General features: G+C 40.6%; 1 protein-coding gene across 2 annotated transcripts in view; it reads left to right on the forward strand.

Annotated features, from left to right (window-relative positions):
* LOC145439564 (lactadherin-like) overlaps positions 1-23680 on the forward strand; it is a 79322-nt gene that overhangs the window by 37142 nt on the left and 18500 nt on the right. Inside the window, exon 5 of one of the 2 annotated variants that reach the window (XM_080317056.1) lies at positions 12947-13143. The exons of the other annotated variant lie outside the window; for it this stretch is intronic. Coding sequence (XP_080173182.1) covers positions 12947-13099 — 153 coding nt within the window. The 3' untranslated portion in view covers positions 13100-13143. Of the gene's footprint in view, positions 1-12946; positions 13144-23680 lie in introns of those variants that run through there. 2 annotated transcript variants of the gene reach the window in all.

Here is a 23680-nt window from a genome sequence, read left to right on the forward strand (position 1 = left end):
CCGACTGTCACAAAATCGGAAAAACTCCGCTCCGAATCCACTCTGACTCCACTTCGATGCTCATCACTGATGTACACCTCGTTTACGCGAATACTTGTGTAGGCAAACAATCGTGACGAACTTGATGTGTGTGATGGTGTATGCATCGGTATTTTTCATGGAGACAAACACGGACTGTACCATGTTTACTTGAATATTGTTCGTTGGTTCATTAGTGAATATCCGGATCCGGTCCACACACTTTCTCATATTAGTGATCCGGTTTCAGCAGACTGGAGCGACATGTATTGACCAATAAAGACACAATATAGTAAACATACCTGAGGAAACTCACAAGTAACCCAGAATTGTTAGCACGATGGGGAACATAAATTCAACCGTTTTTCGAACACCATTACCCGTGTACCAACCAGTTAACAAAGTCGAGGAGGTGTTTTATTCAGACATTTTGACTCTGTAAAATCCAAAGCACGAACCCGGACATCACGGACATATCGAAAACCACTTTATTCGCCAATTCCGAAAACATACATGTCGATGTACAACAGCACATTGTTATTGCATGCGGGTAACCGATGATTTTGATGAGATGCACCAGAACAAGTGAATATGTGATTACACAAATGTATCGGAGTTGTTGTTGGTGTACATTTTGTCACTGTCCGTTGTAACAATATACAAAAATATCAAATTGTCGGGTGTGGTTGTCAGATTTCAAAACGAAAATGGTATTGTTACTCAGGGAAAAATATATTTCCAAGTGAAAAGGGTTTGTTACCCAGGGAAAAAATATATTTGCAAGCAAAAAGGGTTTGTTACTCAGGGAAAAAATATATTTCCAAACGAAAAGGGTTTGTTACTCAGGGAAAAAATGTATTTCCAAACGAAAAGGGTTTGTTACTCAGGGAAAAAATATATTTCCTAACGAAAATGGTTTTGTTACTCTAGGAAACGATAGACCCGAAGTGAAAATGTATTGTTACTCTCGGTAAACGGTAGATTTCCAAAGGAAAATGGTATTTTTATTCAGGTAACGGTGGACCTCCGAGTGAAATGGTAATTTTACGCAGATAATTATCAGTTGTCCAAACGAAAGGATGCCATCACCAAGACGGGGTTTCCAAGCCGCGGGCGAGCGGGCCCATAAGAACCAATCGCGAATCGCGACCGATCATTATAACTACTTTTGTGATCCAACTTATGTCAATCTCGTGTAGGATTTCTGAGATGTTTAGCAGTTGAAACTTTTCAAACTGCGTGGGTCTTGAGCAGAGGAGGTCAGTAACGGAGTACTTCGACTTTTTCGAAGTATTCAAGTAGTTTTCCTCTACTTCTGGTACTTACTCAAGTAGATCTTACTTTATCTACTTCTACTTCTACTTCGTAATATTTTGTGATCTACTAATTTAATTTTCTCCGTTTTCAGTTTGTCAAGTAGAAGTAGTTTAATCCCCCAATACGAAAGATAGTATGAGGAATTTCGAGGCTGTTTTCACGGAGTACCAACATTTAATATTCATAAAAGTCAAGTAAAGCCCAGAAATTATGTTGCCTTTCGCGTATGGTAGTGACGGAGTGACAAATATATGTTTTCATTAAAGTATCAGTGAATGTAATTTAGGTACCGGATTGCTTGGTTCCTCTTACACCTCATTGTCTCCCATATCAAATATTTAATCACAGTAAATATGGCCCACCATAACATTTGAAACTACTGTTTCGCAATATAGCAATTACCCATCATATCGTAATGTAGCAGCTCATTACGTGTTTTGCTAATCTGGAAAATCCAGCTTTTTTGAACGTTACGCCTGTATTAGCAGATCACCTTTCAAGGTTTATGGACAAAAGACATGAAATATCATTTCCGCTTTTTAGAAGTGGTATTTGTAGTTCACTTTCAATTGCAAGTATCATACTTTGAGTTCTAATTACTTTCAGTTCTTTTGTCTGCAGAAGTTACATGTTGAAGCATACAAGCAAGCGTAGTAATGCCTCTATTTTCCGAAAATAAATGTACACTAAATATAAGTTTCACGATCCACAATATTTGTTACAAACGTATGCTAATCGCGCAAAGTGTTGAAACCGTATCCTATACAACTTCTGCGTATTGCTCTTCGCCTAAATTTGGGCCTTATAATATGGGGTAGGGCGCCATGCCATGATATTCTCTAAAACGGGGTCTTCTAGTAAACAAAGGGTTCGTATCGCATTTTCATATCAATACTATAATTTGCATCCCATGATGCGAAACAATGCTTATTCTGTCGAAAATTGATACCTCGTGGGATGCATCAATACGAATCAAGCTCCTGCACCTGTCGCGTGGCTCAATCCGCAGCTTTTGACAGTCCATGAGAACGAATTAAGACTGCTTTCAAAACTACTTACTTACTTGAGTAGATTTAAAGTCAGAAAATTCTACTTCAAGTAGTTTGAGGTGGCTTATTGAAGAAGTACTTCTACTCGTACTTGAGCAGATTTTTTCGTCGATACTTCTACTTCTACTCGAGTAGCTTTCTTGACTACTTTGACCATCTCTGGTCTTGAGATCGGGCTGTCGCGCCAGAAATTAAACATAAGAAACACGCACCCCTTATGATGGTGATTTCGCGCCCCCCCCTATCGTCATCACAAAACGCTACCAGGATGCTAGCAAACATAACGGATAGTTTGATGGCATGGAAGGTTACGACCGTGGATGAGAGATTTTTAAATATGAAATTTACACTAAATACAGCGCAATAATTATGAATCGGATGTAAATCGCGCGAAGCGCGAAAAAAAAATTCAGTTGAGCTCAGCTTCGCGCCCCCCTTCAACTGGGAGCGCGCATCCCAGTTTGAGAACCACTGCCTTAGAATTATCATGGTGAAATATACTAAGAAAAAATTAAATCACATCCCTGCATTAATTCGATTTTTATTACGTTTTCTTTATCAATATTTGTAATAAGTTTCTTTAGACTCTCGCGGACCGCGCAGTACGGTGTTGCGGGCCGCATGCGACCCGCGGACCGTAGTTTGCCCACCCCTGCCCGAGGGTGTACCAACATTTTAAAAGGGTGTACCACTCAGATGGGGTGTACTGGGGTGTAGCAGATTCGCATTAAAATTGACCAATGACCAGCTATCACAATAAATATAGGCAAGTTTATGCTTCAGAACATGTTGACCGAGTGTGCATTTCGCACCATTATATTCCTTTTCTGATGTCATAAACAAATGCTTCTCCTTATTTAAACGTTGGTAATGGATTTATTGGTTCCTCTTGGAGTAGAACAGGATCAATGATATATATACAATGATTGGAAACTGCCACGCCCCTGAACGCTATAAGAGAGGTTCCCGGCGAAATCAGTCCGTCGCTGGATATGCTTGAGGGGAGGTACGGGATGGCGTTATGCCGAATGTTGTGGAGTGCTGCAATCGACCTTGCTGGCGTAATAATTCACTGATTTTCCCTAATTGGCTTCGTTTTAGCTGGTTTCGTGAGCATAGTGAGGCAGTGCCTCATACTAAGATGTAATATAACTTTTAACGATGTACATTTATCAAAGTGCCGACAAGCTGTAAGGTATTTTAGCATCGATTGCAACCATACATGCAGGACCGTAACTGCCGCACCTCAAACCCCCCAATTGGGGGGGGGGGGAGAACTCGAAGGGGACCCAAAATTATTTCGTGAATTAGCATAAATTATAGAGTATTTTTTGAAAATTTATGCAACTTTTCAAACTTTTTCGCGCTTTGTGCGATTTCAAGGTGTCAAATATCATAATTATTTGGTATTCTTCCCCCAAGCAAAGAACACGCAAGATTTTTAGAAATGGACATATCGGTGTTGGCCAATACCGCGACACGACGCACCAAGACATATAACGTTTTAGGACATATTACATGCGACTCCAAGAAGTGACGTGCCAGAACGATCGGCGGCGTAAAAACCTTGGCCGGAAAGGACTGCCCTTACGCTGATCGAAAACTTCGTTATATATAGGCGCCTAAATGACTGTCGCCGAATGTTCCTGTCTTGGCAATCTGAACCTCAGAAGACGAATTCCATTCCGCAGGGAAAATTTTTAGGCCAGTGAAAAAAAACAATTTGAAATCGTGTGCGTCTTTTAGTTTAGTACGTTTGCCCGAATCTATATTTTTTGATATAGCAGACAGGAGGTCACAAGTCATACCAACGGGTCCGCCCGCCGAATATGTTTAATTATTATCTACGGGCCCTACAGTTTCCAAGACACCTCACTCAGCTCTACCGGTAAATCTGATAAAGTGAGCAGAGAGGACAAGAAATTGATAGCAATACACATGCAATTCCTGATCTTATTGACCGATTTTATCATTCATTATCGAAAATCTTTGCGCATCGCGCTGGCTCACTAAACAGTACGGCTAATTTCGTGGCAAAAGCGATCAACACGGTGGGGGGTCGATTTATCCACCTACGGGAGCCCAAGATCCAATATTTTGGGGACCTGACGAAGTCCTGTTTCGTTCCTGCGAGCGGGTATACGCCCGAAGATGTTTAATTATTATTGAGGGGTCCTACCTTTTCAAATACATCTCACTAAGCTCTACCGGTAATTCTGATCACGTCAGCAGATTGATAGCAATATAAATGCAATCCCCGATGATACTGACCGATTCAATCATGAATTCTTGAAATTTTTCGCGCACCATGCGTCTAGGCGAGAATGGGAGGACCACTAAATGGACACCCGATATTGATGACAACTAGCGGCAAAGAGCGGGTAGACAGGGGGTCTGGGGGGCGAAGCCCCCCAGAAGTCCGGTTTATCACTCTGTGGGGGGCCCAACGTTTTAGGGGGTGGGGCTGACGAAGTGCTGTTACGGCTCTGCATACATGTACGACACAACCTAAAAAATTAATAGAGACTCTGGGTGAGCGTCAACATAGATGTGCAGAACATGGAAGGATTGTTAAAAGAGGATTTGACATTTTTCTGGCATCATTTACGTCACCTGATTTATCAAAAGAGAAGGGTTGATTACGATAATTGTGTGAGCAACTAAGTAGTTCTATACGCTATCAATATAGCGATTGTCCCTTCATAATATAAAAGTGGAACTAACCGAAAACTATCATTGTACTGATTGCTAAAATGCTAATATATATAACTTTTTTCTGGGCCAGGCCGTTGAATCCCGTCAATGATGAGAATCGGCATTGTTCCGGACGCTATTCCATCGACAAAACAATGCGCTAGAATTACATTGAGGATAATCACTCCATAGTTGATATTGGTCACATCGACCTGATGTGATATGCAGAGGTGGTCAGTAAGTACTTCTACTTTTTGAAGTACTCAAGTAGCGTTCCTCTACTTCTGGTACTTACTCAAGTAGATCTGATTTTCGCTACTTCTACTTCTACTTCGTAATATTTTGTGATCTACTTACTTACTTTTCGCTATTTTCAGCTTGTCTAGTAGAAGTATAGTTTAATCCTCCAATCGGGAAGATAGCCTGAGGAATTCCGGGGGTGGTTTCACGGAGCATCAACATTTAATTTTCATAAAATTAGAGTAAAGCCCAGAATTTCCGTCGCGCTTCGCGCACAGTGGATACGGAGTAACCAGAGTGATTTCACTATAGTATCGGTGAATATAATTTAGGTAGCGGGTTGGCGTGGTTCCGTTCACAACGCATTGTCACCCTTCGTCATATCAAATCTTTCATCACAATATATAGTATTATGGCTCATCATAACGTTTAAAACTGATGTTTCGAAATCTAGCATTTACTCATCATATCGTAATCTAGCAGTCCATTTCGGGTCCTAATCTGGAAAAGTGGACTCTGAATTTTTGTTAAGTTTTTGAGCTGTTTTAGCATACCAACCTTCGAAACTTTCTGGACTAAAGACATGAAATACATGTTCCGCTTTTAGAAGTAGTATTTATATTCTATTTCACTTTCAATTCCCAATATCATATACTTTAAGTTCTAATTAATAGCAGTTCTTTTGTTTGGATAACATACATGTTGAAGTATAAAAGCATGAGTGGTAATGCCTCTAATTTCCGGAAATAAAGCTACACAGTATGGCGTTTTTACGATCCACCATATTTTTTACTAATGTTTACTAATCGCGCAAAGTGTTTACACCGTATCCTATACAACTTCTCCGTATTGCTCTTAGACTAATTTACAGACCTTATAATATGGGGAGGGCGCCATACCATGATATTTTTTAAAACGTGCTGTTCTAGTAAACAGAGCATTAGTATCGCATTTCCATATCAATACTATAATTTTCATGATGCGGACGAATGCTTATGCTGTCTAAAATTGTAAACCTCCTGGTATGCATCAATAAGAATCAATCTCTGCACCTTTCGCATAGCTCAATTTGCACCTTTTGACAATCCATGTGAACGAATTACGATCGTTTTCAAAACTACTTACTTACTCGAGTAGATTTAAGTTCAGTAATTCCTACTTCTACTTCAAGTAGTTTTAGGCTGTTCATGGAAGAAGTACTTCTACTCGTACTTGAGTAGATTTTTTCGTCGCTACTTCTACTTCTACTTGAGTAGCTTTCTTGACTACTTTGACCACCTCTGGTGATATGTCGTACTCCTCTGAATAGCTGGCTGCGTCAGCAAGGCGAGGCAATGTTTCACACCGGGGTGTGCGAAAACGTCATTGAACAGGATGGAGTTGACATGTGTTTCGCTTGCGATATCTGTCTATAATAACTCTTGACAAAACCGACGAGAGAGATCATAAATATTGATTTGGTACACTTTCTGCGAGATGCTTATAAATAGCGTATCGTACATAATTGCAGGTCCGTAGCCAGCCTGTCTCTGTGGGTCGAGTTTGAGAACCACCGTGCTAGATGTTGGTCCGGTAACTGCGAGCCCTGATTAGTATTAAGCATTTCAAATACGTTGCGAGCTTGCTCATCCTTATTTCAACAGGCTAGAGGTGGTCAACCTGCAGACGTATGTTCGCATGCAGCCGCTAAACAATAATTAATCGGCTTTCTACATGTAATTAAATTTGCGTGTGTTGGCGTCCGTCAATATGGAATAGGAATTAACAAATTGGTTCCCGAATATTCGAGAGATTTTTAACTTGAAAATTTTATTCACGCTTTGCGCGATTGAGGGCGATGGGGAGTTTTTGTTTTTAATATAATATTGTAATCTGAGTCCACCGTACAAATTCGAACCGCAGAGAAAAATGATTCCCCCCATAACGAAATACCGAGTGTGCGTCTCGTGTTTGAGTCCCACAAATGAAGGTTTTTCAAGTATGTTTGGCCGATTCCAATATATATTTCGACTATATGTCCAGAATCCTGATGGAAGTTGGTCAAAAAATAAAAACATGCAACGAAGTGATTAATAAAAACCAGAAGATGTATCATCAATAATTTTGTGTCCAACATTTTCATAGACACCCTTCATCAGCTATGTTGGTTAATTTGATCATGTTGGCCGTTATTAATGGATAAAGATTTGATAGCAATATATGAAACTGCCAATATTATCGACGAAATTAACCCTCCAGATGGAATTTTTTTTCGCTTTGCGCGACTAGTCGGGGAATCCAGTATTTGGTGTAGAGCAAGCATGCAGTGGTGTTCTTCCGCTACAATTTAAAACTTTTATACGCAAGGTATATCTAAGAAATCTGTGATCGCACAGAACACCACAAGGGGTCTCTTCGGGGCGAAGCTCCCAGTAACCAATTTAACTTGGTATATGACGTCTAGATGGGCCATGACGACTTTTCGCCGGAACGAGGTCGTTCAAGTTCGAGTTCAAGTTTATTCATAGCATTTCATCACTTCAACTCCTAAACAGCCCGCAAAGTCTGAAAATCGGCATTGTTACAACAATGGCAGCGCCGGGACGCAATGAACATAACAATAGCCAATTTCGTCAAGCGATTGTTCAGAACAATGGTGATGTTCAGACTTTCAGGGCTGTTTTGAGGTGGTTCCATTGCTCTGACAAAATTTCAATTTATATTGTCGGAATCAGTGGGACACTAGCTTTCGATTAAGACCAGTTTTATTAATTTTCAGCGCTCTGATCGCTAGTTATAGCACTACCAATTTTTCTGCTTTTAGATTGCTCAGCAAGAAGAGTAACTGCTTGCCCGAGCGTAACGACGGGTTTTGCGGGAGTTGCGTATCCATCCGTAGGTTAGTAATCTATAATTGTACAGGCCCAAGTTGAAGCACCATATGCCCTAGATGACGCGAAATCTGGAACCTACTCAACCTAGACGTTCGAGCCGGTATTTCGGGAGTCGAGTTGCTAATTATCAGTTCTCTCGTCTGGTAATCTGACTTTTATGATTTGTAGAAAGCGACCTCCTTTCCGGACTCCAAAATATGGTAACCGCAGTACTGCGAAATGATCGAATCCAAACCATTTAATGAAATAGATTCCCACACGCTACTGGCACAGCTGTACCAACGGTATGAGGGTTATATTTGCTCACATTATTTGTAATTTCATGTTCTGTTCAGTTCAGTCAAGTATGCTCAATTAATATACTCCTTGACAACAAATACTCACTTCGTTCTCATGGAAGAGCGAATATGCACTATATAACGGCACATAGCAATAATAGAAACTATTTAATGAAAGGGATTCCCACGTCACTGCTATAATAAGATGTAGCAACGGTAAGTTGGTAATATTTTCTTTAATTCTTTGCAATTCCATGTCAAATAAGATGATCAATCAAACTACTTCTCTGAGAAGGAATGCTAGCTTTTGCACTTAATAGTTGAAGAGCGAATTGCGGTAGTATCTAACAGCTTTCCGTAATAATCGAGACCAGTTGCCGAGATAAATTCTCACGAGACTTGGCGGAAAACTATTTTAAACTGTTATTAGTCTCATTTGCGACATGACAATTCCAAGGGCTGTTTATTGTCTCATAGTCGTGGTGCTGTCATTGGCATCACAATTTTTCTCGGAACAATCCACATTAGAAAAAATCACCGTATGGAATAGAGACCAGTGCTGAATTTGATTCCGAGCAGATTCAATTTCAAGAACTGCCCGAATCTTACCCATATTGGTGAACACATGTATATGAGACGTATGTGAAGGTAGTGGACGATTCGGAAACAGAGAGGTGAGCTACTTGCAAATGTGACGACCGCGATATATATTCCTATAATTAGAGCAGTTGCAAGGTAGGCCTACGACACTAATTTTTCTAGCTATCTCAAACACGGTCAACAGAGCCATACGACAGTGGCGCAATGTGAGTAGAATAGAAGACAACGTTATAATATATACCAGTGGTCGGGAACCTTTTTCAACCGAAGAGCCATATTGGCCCAATATTTTCAAATGTAACTCCCAAAGAGCCATACATGTCAATCAACTGTTACGTCACAATTGAACGAGACGTATTGGTAGCGCTAATATATGGGATTCGTAGTGTTTGACATATTTTTCTGCCCGCATGCGTAGGTGGAGCCAAACATGGTCATTACTGCAGTACATACCCACCGTGTGATACGTCAGGGGCGTGGGGTTAGGGGAGGCAAGTGAGGCAGTGCCTCAGATGTCTTCAGGAATAAGTGAAGTAAACTTGCGAACCCTTCAATGGTATCATATATCGATGTTTATGAATGACTAGATTCTGAACATTTTTATTCCCAAAATCACGGAATTTTCATATTTATTGTTAAAAAATAAAGCGGGAAAGGAGAGGTAAGATTCAGATGAGGCACCGGCGGGCAAAGCCTCACCTGTGACAGCGCAACTCATCGTAAATACCTTAGAATTTATAATCACTGATAATAATCAAGCGTAATTGTCGCGCTGATTCTGAAAATCTAAGTATTAATCGACTCCTAAAATATTCGGCGTAACGTAACGTTGCGTTACACACTCACATTTTTACGACGATGCTAAAAAGCTAATAACCAACCAGTCAAGAAAAAGGATAGGTATAGCGTTGTTTTTAATTTGAATTTGTAATTGTGAATGTCTCTTCAAATGCATTCTATTTATTGGTGTAGATCAGGAAGACATAGAGTATTTGAAAACTGCATTGTCCTACAAGTGTCGCCATGTCTGCTACTCTATTTCGTCTATCAAGGTATCGTGCAATCCAGGATTATTAGGCGCGCGATGGTTGGTAGATCTAATTCGCGAGTGGTGTTAGTCGCCGGTGCGACAGCAACTTATATTTTGGGATTTTGAAAAGAGAGCGGTACGAGCCCCTAACCCTGCATACCTCAATGTCTTGACATCTCAAAGACATGTTTGTGCTGCCACGAGAATAATAATTCTCGCCACCATGAAAATTGACTAACAAGTTGCTGCAATATTGATGAATTAGGTACAACATTAAAAATTTCACAAAGAGCCATATCTTATACCCAAAAGAGCCATATATGGCTCGCGAGCCATAGGTTCCCGACCACTGATATATACTGTGTTCGTAAAATTATGCTATATGCGTACATGTGTATGCGAAAGTATAGGTACTTGCCGGGAAGGGCTGGTGGCCTAATGCGCTACAGCCGTGTATGATATTTATTGCTCGAAATATGCCTATATGACGCTGTCGGTATCATCTGTGTGCTGTGCGTTGCTATAAATTGTAATGGTGAGAGACCATCAAGCTCAAAGATCCAACATAATGAACCAACGTAATAGTTTTGCGAATATAAATTCATTGAGACCCATGAATTTGAAAATACAGATGTCCATACGGATATTCGCATACACAGTACCGTAACTGCCGCACCGCAAACCCACCAATTGGGTTGGGTGGGGGGATCTCAAAGCGAGCCTAAAATTATTTATTGAACAAACATTATTAATAGAGTACTTTTTTAAAAATTTATTCACCCTTATTCATTTTTTTCGCGTAACGCGCGATTTGATGTTGCCAAGTACCTTGATTATTGGGTATGCGCATGGTTTATAATATAAATAGGCATTTCGGAATCGGCCAACACCGCGCCACCACGCACCAAGACCTATGAAGCTTTAGGCCATGTAACATGCGACTCCGAGAAGTGTGCCAGAAGGGTCGGCAGCGAGAAGACATTGGCCGAAAAGGATCGCCGTTATGCTGCCCGAAAATGTCGATATCTATTACAGTATACAATATGTTTAATTGTATCTATAGGTGCCTAAATGGCTGGCACCGAATATTCCTGTCCTGGCAAGTTGAACCCAGTGGTGGCCCTATGATTGGGACCCTGGGCGAAACTTTTGCCCCTATAAGTATGTAATCGCAGCTTATGGGGGGCTCCACCCCCGAGACCCCCCTTCCGCATCTATTGTTACCAACTTAATATTAGTGCGCAATATGGAACGGGATTACGTGATGTGTATATGACACTATAACACGGCTTTGAAACAGGCCGGAATGTTGAATTGCTCTAGCTCCTGAGCCTTCTTTTATCATACATTGTCAAATTATAGAATAATTGAACCAGTTAATTATATACCCCATGCCTTTTTGTTGAAGATGTATGGCATATAGCGTGAAATAATAGAATAGTAATACAACTGCTGCGCAGGATAAATAGACCACCAAGAATTTGGAAAGCTATCGGTTGACATTATAATGAGCCAGCACACCACGTCAAGGTTTGAGCCAAGCGCTGGATTAGGTCGTGTCTATTATTGCATGGTTGCAAGGATAGACTACATCAAAACTAATTATGATAGAGACTTTATGATTATCGGGATATGGGACTTTTCTGACAAATGCAGATTTGATGATTTATCAAAGAGGGGGGCTTCGATCAGGGGGAAGGTGACCGGCCACCTCGCCCACCCCAAAAGCCATCACTGGGTGAATCCCACAAGACAAACATGCCATCCCGCAGAGAATATTTAGTTGCCAGTAAAGAAATACCAATTTGAAATCATTTAGTTTAGTACGTTTGGGCGATTTCACAAAGTAGCGACGAAAACGCCCCAAGACCAACGTTTTGTTGGGGACTGACGAAGTGCTTTTTCGGCCCTGCACATGCAATACATTTTTAAACAACCGCCGGACGTACACTTCCTGTGATACAAATTGTTACTTCTACTGCAGCTTGATCCAATATTGCATTGCTCGCTCCTGCTCCACTGGATTGCAAGATACGGCAGTCACGTCACCAGACAAGGCGATCTTATCACAGTAGCAGATATAAGAGAGAACATCAGCCTTCATCAGCTCTTCTTGTCTGATGTTATATACCCTGTGTAAACTTGGAAATGATTGCAACAGGCCATTCAGCCTCTGACGACGAATAGCAAGTTCATGAAAATGCATTATAGTGTGATGTCACTATAGCTGAATTCTGGATGTATACTACATATAGTCGCTGTTTCACAGGTTGCGGTAGCCTACAGTGCAATGATTTCTTCTTCATCAGTTGATTCATTATGTTGGAAATTTATACGATACTTATCCAAAATTACAAAAAAATTCACAGCACACCTGCGAACCTGTGGCGGTGCGAAGTTTGTGAATGATCGGGTAAAGGGGTGAAACTAGCTGACTGTGCCTATGAGCGTCATGTAAATGTATACCTTGAGTTTCGGTACAGGACGGTAGAAGGGCTCATACGGGCATTCTTCAGGTTATTCAGTCCATGATTAATGACGTCACGCCAAATGTATAGCAAATCACTACAGTATTAGCAAAGAATTTGCCTCACCTATGTGAAATATAAATGCAACTTTTTACTACAACATTTGTTAAAAATAAATGCAACTTTCCACGGATTTGACTGCAACAAAAAGTTGCCCCACTAATCACCAAGCAGGCCTACCATGCCTTTGAAGCAACATCTCCTAAGCAACATGCGACTTTAAGTTTCTTTTTCACTTACAACTTACGGACCGAAGCGGAAAATGATATGCGTTGTCATGCGGAAATATGTAGGGTGTTATTTCGTTGATTTTTTACAGGTATTTCCAGGGAACAAGGACAGAAATACCATTGTCGAAAACATGTTTCCTAAACCAATCACCGCTCGCTATGTTCGAATCCATCCAGTTGCCTGGTATGGCCACATCAGCATGCGTTTCGAGTTGAGGCAATGTTTAAAGGAATCGCTGTAAACTTAAGGACTGCGTAACAATTCAGTTGCAATTATGGAAAATATTCGTCATCCTTTGCCAGCCAGGGTGCTGTTGATACTCTTTAACACTCTATTCCTATCAAAGTTGCTATAGGGAATTCTTTGTTGGGGTGCTGCCCGCAAGAATACGATCGACCCACCGGAGGACTGGATGTGCAACTGTCAAATCTCTTCTCAAAAGATTTGGTGTTCTAAACATGGAAGATATTAGGAAGCTAGAAATTGCCAAGTTTATGTATCTGTTCCATTGCGGTCAATGTCCTTCAAATCTCAACGACTACTTCACCTCGGAGTCAAAAGCGCACAAGTACAGCACACGCGCGTCAACGAAGAACAACTACCATATGATCAGGACGGAATACAAGAAAACGCATTATTCTATCAAGTATACCGGACCCCAATTGTGGAACAGCATCTCGCCGGCTATCCGACAGTTGTCGAGCATGTCCGCATTCAAGTCGAAATACAAGCAATTCCTTCTAAATGAATACTAGCCAGCCTTCAGGATTACCGGACCACGACCTAACATCGACCTCGCCCTCCGCCACATGCCACCTCATTTTGTCGCTTGCGTCTTATATTCTCTGCATTACTTTCCATTCAATGTGCATGCCTCTTCTTTACTTCGTCTAGGCTAGGGGTTCTCAGCCCTTTCTTGGCCGTGGCCCATTTTTCGGTTTGAAAATGTGCTGTGGCCCACCTCTTATCTTAGAGTCATAATGCTGTTCAATGCGTGGTAATCGACGGTGCCGATATGCCTATTTTTCTAAAATATGCGCATTTTTCTCCTAATTCACTGATGATATTTAAATCTGGGACTATAGGAACATAGGAACATTTTTGAGTTGAATAAATATCGTCCAACAGACGACCAACGAATTAATCTTGGGCCCCACAATTGGAGGTTTGGGTGCGGCGGTTACGGCCCTGGTAGATGACAGGCTAAAATTTCTGTGTACATTAGAATTGTCCGCAGCTCCATTCGCGTCGCGAAACAAAATGATCAAATTCCGGCATCCACTGTGTGATTGGGGTTTTAGTTCCCCCATTGTAGGAAATAATATAATCATTCTGAGCCAGCTTCAAACAATTCAATAATGAATGGGGTGCTAGTAGCCTACTACAGAGAAGTGGAGAAGGAGTTTTTTAATATGCATGCTGTACAATTTACATTGTATGTCTTGTACCAAACCAACTGAAGCTGCGATGTCAGAATATTCAATCCAATGATACAATCAATTCATGTGACTCTTACATTATGTTCAATGATTTCCAGGCGAGCATTTTAAACCGACTCCAAAGATTAATGCACTCCGCTAAATCCTCAATCCATTACGATTCGTTGCGATGGTGCAGTATCCCATCACCAGAAGTTGCTAATAATTTTCAATTATGGCTATTTTTGTCTTACAATAATACGGCCTGCCGAAGCACAGTAAATCTATACATCAATTACACTTCATTCCGAGTTAATTGCACACCCTTTCAACGGCATACGACATATGACCCTGCAAAAATACTTGGTTACTTCAGCATTACCTTCCAGGTATCATATACTCGAAATTACTTTAGTTGCTGTTAGCCGTGGGTTGTCACAGCCAGTGGAAAAAGCCGCCGTTTGTCCCTCCCGTTTTCGACTTGTACATGCTGACACCATACGTGCCACTACGTCTCATCAGAGTCGGATGAAAAGTTTACGAATATATATCTTGCGATTAACATAACAAATATGGTGGAATTGTTGCCTTAGTGCGTCTGCCCAGATGTAACGCTGAAATCAATTCCTGTATAACGAGGAAAGATTGCTTCAGTGCGGTGCAACATGAAGTAGGATAAGTCAACAGATCTATTTGAGTATATGCTATAGCCATATTAGTTCTCTACACTGACCTTATTAAATACGCACACATGAATATATATTGACACTTGAGGAAGAATTACTTCATCACGGCGAATGATTATTATCAATAAAGATTAAAAGTATATAAATTATATTTCTTCAACGGTGTTGATATTTTAAAGTCCCGTATACGATGAATGATTTATTGAGACAAGCGGTTGCTGGCTAGGTCATCGACCCACGCGATATAACATGAAGTGGGATAAGTATATATCTATTTGAATACACTTTAGCCTTGTTAGTCCTCTAGTCTGACCTTAACAAATTAGCACACATCTGATCATACTGAAACTTGGGAGCATGTAACGGAGAATTAATTCATCACGACTTATAAGTAGGCACTATACCTATAGTACATTCAAATGTATTTGCATGGTATTTTGCACGATATATATCGCGCGACTCCAAGACTTCAGATCAATTTATTTTCGGTCGCGTTGATAAGCGATTGAGAAAGAATCCGGGTTGCTAGACTATATATAAAAGTCGTCGTTACTGCGGACAATGTAAGCCAAGCGCGACTATTCTTCACCAACTTCGGGTTCAGATTGAGTCGCGGTATTAAATCTATAAATATGAATTCAGACGTGCTCCTGTTGTTTTCAAGGAATATTATCTTGTTTTTGTTTTAGTCCTTAACCTTTACTAACCTGGGGAACACTTTCACTAATCTGCAAGCCTTCGCGAAACCCCGAATTTTTGCAGTGATTCATAAAAACTAAAATCTACCACAATACACATTCAACTACACATCTAAAGTTTATTAACAGGTGCAAAAGTAAACTTCGCACTAACCGAGTAACAGACTATTTTAAATTCTGGCTGTATCGAGAGACAGAATTTTTGGAAATGTACATTTTCCAAACAATTCTACGGAACATTACCGCTTATCAGTGCAAGAACTAAGTGCTCGTAAGCAGAATTAGTAGCAGCCTGATTAAAAGCACCCCTGTAAAACTGATGCAATACTGTTTGACTGCTGCTGCTGCTGCTTCTCCCGACACTCGAGCTGCGTTCACTTTCATCGTCCTTATGCCATTATTGACCTCGGTGTAAAAGTCCAACAGGTGATAAACACCTGATGGTTTCTTTAGTACAACAACAACAACAACAACAACAACAACAACAACAACAACAACAACAACAACAACAACATTATTCAGGTAGGAACACTTGTGTAGGAATTCTTCGGTCAACCTCGGACTCGAATCAGCAATTATGTGGTGTAATAGCTGTGGATTGTAGGTCTAATACCAAACTGTGCCGTCGTGACTTGTCCCCAACTTGTAATACAGAGAAGCTAACAATATATTTGCTTCAGAAATCACGAATTCCCCCCTCGCGTGGCAACGGTGAGTGAAGATTATTTGCTCAAATCCAGGACAAATATGGTGCGAAATTAATTTACTTATTGGGCAACTTATGATGACTTTGCACGTATTAGTGGAAGAGCCAATCGGTAGTATATATAGATATTGCCTAATCAACCAAACCATTTCTTAGAATAGATTCTTCGGGAAAGCTTGGCCTCGTCCAAACCCGGTAACTGATTTCCAATATATCTGACATTGCGTTCTTTGCAATATGGTTACTCCAAGGGTTGTTTGTAGCCTTCTAATCGTGGTGCTGTGTTTGGCCTCACAATGCTTATCAAAACAATCGATGATAGAAAAGTCACCGATTGAAATAGAGAGCAGTGCCGATGTTGATCCCGAGCGCATCCGAGTTCCGGAACTGCCCGAATCTTTCCCATATTGGCAAGAAAATGCATATGAGGCGGATCTCTACGAATTAGATCAATCTGAGCCCGAGAGTAGAGCTACCTGCAAGTGTGACGACCGCGATATATATGCACAATTGGATCAGTTGCAAGGTAAAATCACGCATCTTTATAACTCAACACGGGCTACTACTAGACTTGTACATGTACATGTACAGTACATTGTACAATTGTATACGTACATGTACAAACTAAGAATCTAGTTAATTGACTACTGTATTTTTTTAGTAGTTCAAGTTCTAGTTCTATTTGCGGATTCTGAAAATTGAATAATTTAATCCTAATTCTTGCTGCACATTAAAAAAAAAAACGATGACTCGCTAAACAGTGATGCAGCCAGGGGAATTTTTTTGGGCAAAAATTCATGCCATTACAAACTCGGATCCCGATCTCGGAACCCTGAAAAGCTGATTCTATCTCCAATATCCCACCCGATCGCTATAACATAAAAATTAATAAGTTGCTGAAGAATTGAATTTAGTCGGTTGTGTTGTTGTAGTAGTTAGTTAGTTGCGGATATTTAACGGTCGTTGGTTCTAGTTCTGGTGGCGAGTGTTGAAAAGTGAGTAACTGGTTTTAGCTGTGCCTTTTCAAAATCCAGTAGTTTGTACGAACTTAGCTACTACGCCATAGCAAAGCAAAACGACGGATATGTGACTCGAAGTCAGTTATTCAGCCACAGATCGAGAATAACAAATGTTAAGCTTAGGGTTGCATTTAAAACAAAATGTTTTTTTAAACTGTATAATTATGATATAATTCTGTAAATACATTCTAAAAACATGTTGTATGAGCCTACGAACGATTACCACCCGATATAGCCGACGTTTAGGATATTGGATGGTAGGAACCCTTAAAATAGTGGGTTCAACAGCTATAGTACGTAGATATTTTGTCAAAGCAGCTATATTTACCCTATATTTTCAATTGTCAATGTCAATTCACTATGACGTCACAATTGAATATTCAAGACCTCATAGCATAAAAAAATGTTTTAAACAAAAACATGTTTCTTTTAAATTGATTTTTGTTTTAAATGCAAACCTAGTTACGCTTATATTTGACCGATCTTATACGGCGTGAAACAATTTGCCGTATGGAGTTTACGATTTCATGTGAATGAAAGTAAATCCTGGTTAGGTACAGGACTGCTGAAGGGTACAATGGTACATGCAGGTATTCTTCAGATTATTCTGCCGATAATTGGAGAAGTGACACCAAATTTATACCAAACAGTACTTTCAACGAATTCACCCCCCACGAGTTCCAGTAGCTACCGACACTAATTGACACATTCCTTTTGCCGACTATTTTATATTCAGATTTCCGAATAAAAGTGAGAAATTCGCCAGGTAAGTATTAGATATTGCTGTGACTGATTTCATGATGTACTAACGCGATATTGGAATTCCAGTGTCTGTATCTCGGTTATATCTTGCATGACCTTCATACTTTCTTTTTGTGATAAATAAAAATCCCAATGGCGTAGTGCAGGAGTCGGCAAGCCATCGTATGCAGTGTGTCATAAGTTGAAATATCAACAATTCGTGTGAAAGACAATGATTTTTCTTCTCCACCTTTTCACCTGCCAACTATTAGTAAATGCAAAACAAAATAAGAGGTCCATGCAGCGACCTTTAGTCGTGATCTTTCGAGGAAAACTTGCTGATACACAAACGGTTTTCCAGGATTTTATTAACGCAAAGTGTAGACTATGCTGCAAAGAACATAAACATCAAAATACAAGTAAATCAGGAAACATAGGCTATATTTGGGGAAGCGAGTGGCGCAGTTGGTTAAGCGCCAGCATCACGACACCAACGGCAGTGGTTCGGATCCTGGTTCGGACTAACTTCTACGTGTCGGAGGTTATATGGGCTCCTCATCGCCGACCTCACTGCAGTCGCAGTGACTTAAAAAGCCTAGTCACAGTGGGCCGAGCTATAAGTCGGCAGCAACAGAGACGATTATGAAGCACGCGTGACAGAGAGTGCCTGAGAGAGTGCAAGGACATTAACGACACGAAGAAATGAATTGATTGTACTGTACAAATTGTAATGCCGTGGAGCACAAAGCCTTAAACAAGCTATAAGCACCACTGTTGTGAATCATAATATTATTAATAATAATAATAATAAAGCAAAACACGGACGGCAAATGCAGAATGTGCCACAACCAAAATGAAACTGTAGCACATCTCATGTCCGGCTGTGGTGCACTTGCAGCTACCGAATACACATGGAGACACAATAGGATTGGTCACTACATTCATCTTGAATTATGCAAACATTTTAACATCACCACTTCGACAAAAAATTGGTACGACTACAGCCCAGCACCAGTGACAGAAAACGAACAAGTAAAAATTCTGTGGGATGTACCAGTTATAACTGACCGCGAAATCAGGAGCAACCGCCCGGATATAATCGTCAAACTAAAAAAGAAAAGAGAATGCTTATTCATTGAACTGGCTGTCCCAGCTGATCACAACCTACTGCAAAAAGAATCAGAAAAATACTCCAAATACGCAGACCTCAAAATGGAATGTGAGAAAATGTGGCGATGCAAAATAAACATTGTACCGATAGTCATTGGTGCTACAGGGGTCGTGAGCAAAAAACTCATGAGACATATCCAAAAAATTCCGGGTAACGTTCGATTCGACATGATCCAAAAGATCACATTATTGGGCACTGTGCACATTCTTCGGAAGGCCTTGAATGCACCACTGGACTAAAATTACGCTTGTGAATCACAGCATAATTTCTGTAATTTCGATTCTTCATCTTCAATCATCTCTACTTCTGCTCTGTAACCCTTGCCAATTCTTCATCTGCTGCGATTCTGTAATCTGACTTCTCCGTGTATTGCATAGGAATAACAATTTGAATGTATTACTGAAATTTTAAAAATTTACTCCAATCTCGCCATTTTCCTTTGGGGGCAGGTTGCTCCCCGGATTATGTGTGTATCTACCAGTTTTACTGTGAATAAAGAATATAATAATAATAGGCGATATTCGAAACGCCCTGCACCAGAATGATCAACTAACAACTAACTGAAGGACAATCGGACGAAATAATTACGATTGAAAATGAGGCCAAGGTCGACAACTAGCGGATACATAAAGACCACAACGTTCGAAAAGCAAAACCCGCCCAAAATATAATTCGGAGAAAGGAAGGCAACTCAAAACAATGAATTATAGCGTTAATTGAATGTGAAATTTTCCGTTGATTCTTTGATTATTACACCTGCGTGGCTCTATTAAAGTTTCTGTAATCGATTACAATTACAACAGATTTTCGGAGTAATCGATTACGATTACATGAAAAAGTAATCACGAGCATTCACTATAACATTGAATTTGCTAACTTTAAAACCCTACCTTGAACACATATTCGACGACTGCATAAGTACAGAAAAATTCTTTGAAAAATGTGCCGTCATTCACTCTTTACGTTACAATATCTCTATTGCCCAACTTTATCGCGGATGATCTCTCGTCTCCGATCATTTTCATTCTATCAAAAACCCTGGCTAACAGCAGATTCACATTTTGGGTAAGGAATTGCGCAAAAACGATAGGTACCTGTTTCAAATAGGGCCACAGGAGAATAACATATGATACCCATGAAATTCTGCCATAACTAATAATGATGATAATTTAGATAATAATAATACCAATACCGAATAATGATGACTTCAAAATGAGCTCAAAATGAATTGTGAGAAAATGTTGCGATGCAAAATAAACATTTTACCGATCGTCATTGGCGCTATAAGGGTGGTGAGCAAAAATATCCATAAATATCCAAAAAATTCTGGGAAACGGTCAATTCGACATGATCGCAAATATCACTTTATTTGGCCCGATGAATATTTTTCGGAAGACCTTGAATGCACCACCGGACTAAATTACACGAAAATCACAGCATAAATACTGTAATTTCGATTCTTCATTTCCAGTCATCCTTACCTCTGCAACCTTGCCAATTCTTCATCTACAGCAATTCTGAAATCTGATGCTTCATGTAGTGCAGTGGTTCTCAACCGGGGGTCCGCGAAGCATTTTCAGGGGGTCCGCGAAGCCTCAAAATAGTTGATAACCTAATTGGTATTTTTTTGATTCGGAAAATCACGAGGCAGTTTCGCTTCATTACTAGCTCACATCAACAGAATGGCCATCTGAGATGGAATATTCTACTGTGCAGACTAATTTTAATTGCTAAATTGACAATAGCCTACAGATACAAACATTTTGATAACCTTATTTATGTTTTATTTAATTCGGCAAATCACGATGCAGTGTCGCTTCATTACTAGTAAAACTCCAGAGCTCACATCAACAGAAGGGATATCTGAGACGAAATGTCCTACTGTGCAAACTCATTTTAATTGCTAAATTGTCAATAGCCTACTGACACAAACATTCTGCTGTTTAGAAATGATTTGTTATTAAATAGTATATTCATATTGAAATGAACCCGAATATTTTCGGCTGACACTCGTCAGGGGTAATCGTCAGCAACTAGTAGAGAATTGGAAAGAACATTGTATATCAACAATCGTATCACAAAATATGACGTCACCAGCATGAAATTTCGAATGAGAGAGCGTTCAATGTACTATCTTTAGGTGGTACACGAACTCCTTTTGTTGACAGAGTTTTGGTTGGTGTATTTTGATAAAAGTTGATTCCAAGGCACACAAATGGAATTGTGAACGGCCTCGCCCTACGATTCGAAATCGGTCGTCTCGATAATTATTCGCACAAATCGGATCATCCAACAGATGTTTGCCGATGGCAGAATTAATGGCCTTTGATCGATCAGCATCAATCTTAAGTGGATGAGTTAAGGGTGAGCTTTTCACTGAGCGTGACGCACGTGTTCTGATAAATCTGGGGACATGTTGGTTTATGCGGTCCTGCAGACGTCTTGACGTTCTTCCCACGTAGCCACAATCACAGTGGCACCTATATTCGTACACTACATTACTTTGTTGAAGTGCAGGAAGCACGTCTTTGCACGTTCGCTGGTGAAATACGAAACCTGGATTTGCCGAATCCAGACGTGTTTCTGAGCTCATTTGATATCTCTAGTCTTTTTACGAACGTTCCGCTGCATGAGACTATTGATATTTGTGCCAACGCGCTGTACGGTGGTAAGTTACCACCACCATCAATCCCGCGTAACGTCTTTGTTGAACTTTTACAAGCGGCAACTTGCTCCGTGGAATGTAGCTTTAACGAGGTCATGTTTCGCCAAATAGACGGCTTAGCCATGGGTAGTCCCCTGGGACCTATTTTGGCCAACATTTTCGTAGGGTATTACGAGGGCGAGCTTCTCTCCCAGCGTGAGTCCGCCAAACCACTATTGTACCGCCGATACGTAGATGATACATTTGTCATATTCAGGAATGAATCGGAGTGTGACCAATTTCTCATTCGCTTAAACTCGCTTCACCCGGCCTTGCAATTCACAATAGAAAAATAACGCAATAACTCATTATCATTTCTGGACGTATTAGTTGAAAAGCGCAATACCAACAAATTTGAAACGTCTGTCTTCAGGAAACCGACATTCACAGGCTAATACCTTCGCTGGAATTCATTTAGTCCTCGACGCAGAAAAAGTAACCTCATAGGCACACTCGTGCATAGAGCGTTGATGATATGTTCTGGTAACAAACTGAGTTTAGAACTTGACTACATCCGAAAAATCTTACTTGATAACGGTTACCCCAAACACGTCATCAGCCGCGGCATGGAGAAAAAATTAACGCAATTCAACACAGAAAAACGAACAGAGCCCACCGCACGAACAATAAAAGATGTTTATATCCATCTTCCTTGGATTGGCCCCATTTCCACCCGCTTTGAAAAACAATTGATTTCTGCTGTCAGTAAGTGTTACGACACAGTCAAAACCAGTGTGATTTTTACAACAACACAACTGCTCCCTTCAACACGCAAATACGTGCTTCCTGCACTTCAACAAAGTAATGCAGTGTACGAATATAGGTGCCACTGTGATTGTGGATACGTGGGAAGAACGTCAAGACGTCTGCACGACCGCATAAACCAACATGTCCCCAGATTTATCAGAACACGTGCGTCAGTAGTTAGTATGATCGGTCGCGATTCGTAATGGGCTCTTATGGGGCCCGCTCGACCGGTGCCGCGAAACTCGTGTTGAACCGGTGACCCTTTTGACCCCCCCCCTTTCGCTCGACCGTTGCCTTGTAAGTATAGGGATCGCTGATGAGGTGACCCCTCGCTGATGACTTTGGCGGTTGAAATCTGTGAGTTGGCGACACCCCCTATAGCTCAACCGGTGCCAGGGTTAGTATAGGCATCTCTCGCACGGTAACCCTTTTCGGTATAGGGATCGCTCAACCGGTGCCATTGTTTCTGGACGCGCTCGTAACCTGTCTGTCATGTATTCTTACGGGATCTCTGGTGATTCGCCGTGGGTTCTTATGGGTGAGTCGGCATATCGTAATTTCGGGTATAGGCATCTCTCGACCGGTGTTGAATATGTATCGGGTATGGTAAATAGTCACGTGATTGCTCCTTAGTTAATGTGTATATCGCAAATTATTATATATGACCAATTTGAGGTAATCCCAACGTTTACGGTGAGTGCGACTTCGATATATCGTTATTCTTATGGCCGCGGCGGTGATTCGTACTTTCGGGTATAGACTGCGGGCGGCATGTCGTACTTTCAGCAAAAAGGGTGTGAAATAGTTTGCTAAATCTAGGAATCACTTGCAAGGTAATATTTTGGTAATTAGTTTACCACAGAGCAGGCGTAGACGGCGATTCGAATACCAACAATAACCGCGTTCACATACTAACACTTCAAAAAGGTGTG

Source organism: Botryllus schlosseri, chromosome 5, assembly GCF_051294905.1.
Source record: "Botryllus schlosseri isolate E-star chromosome 5, Bs_hap1, whole genome shotgun sequence".
NCBI lineage: Eukaryota > Metazoa > Chordata > Ascidiacea > Stolidobranchia > Styelidae > Botryllus > Botryllus schlosseri.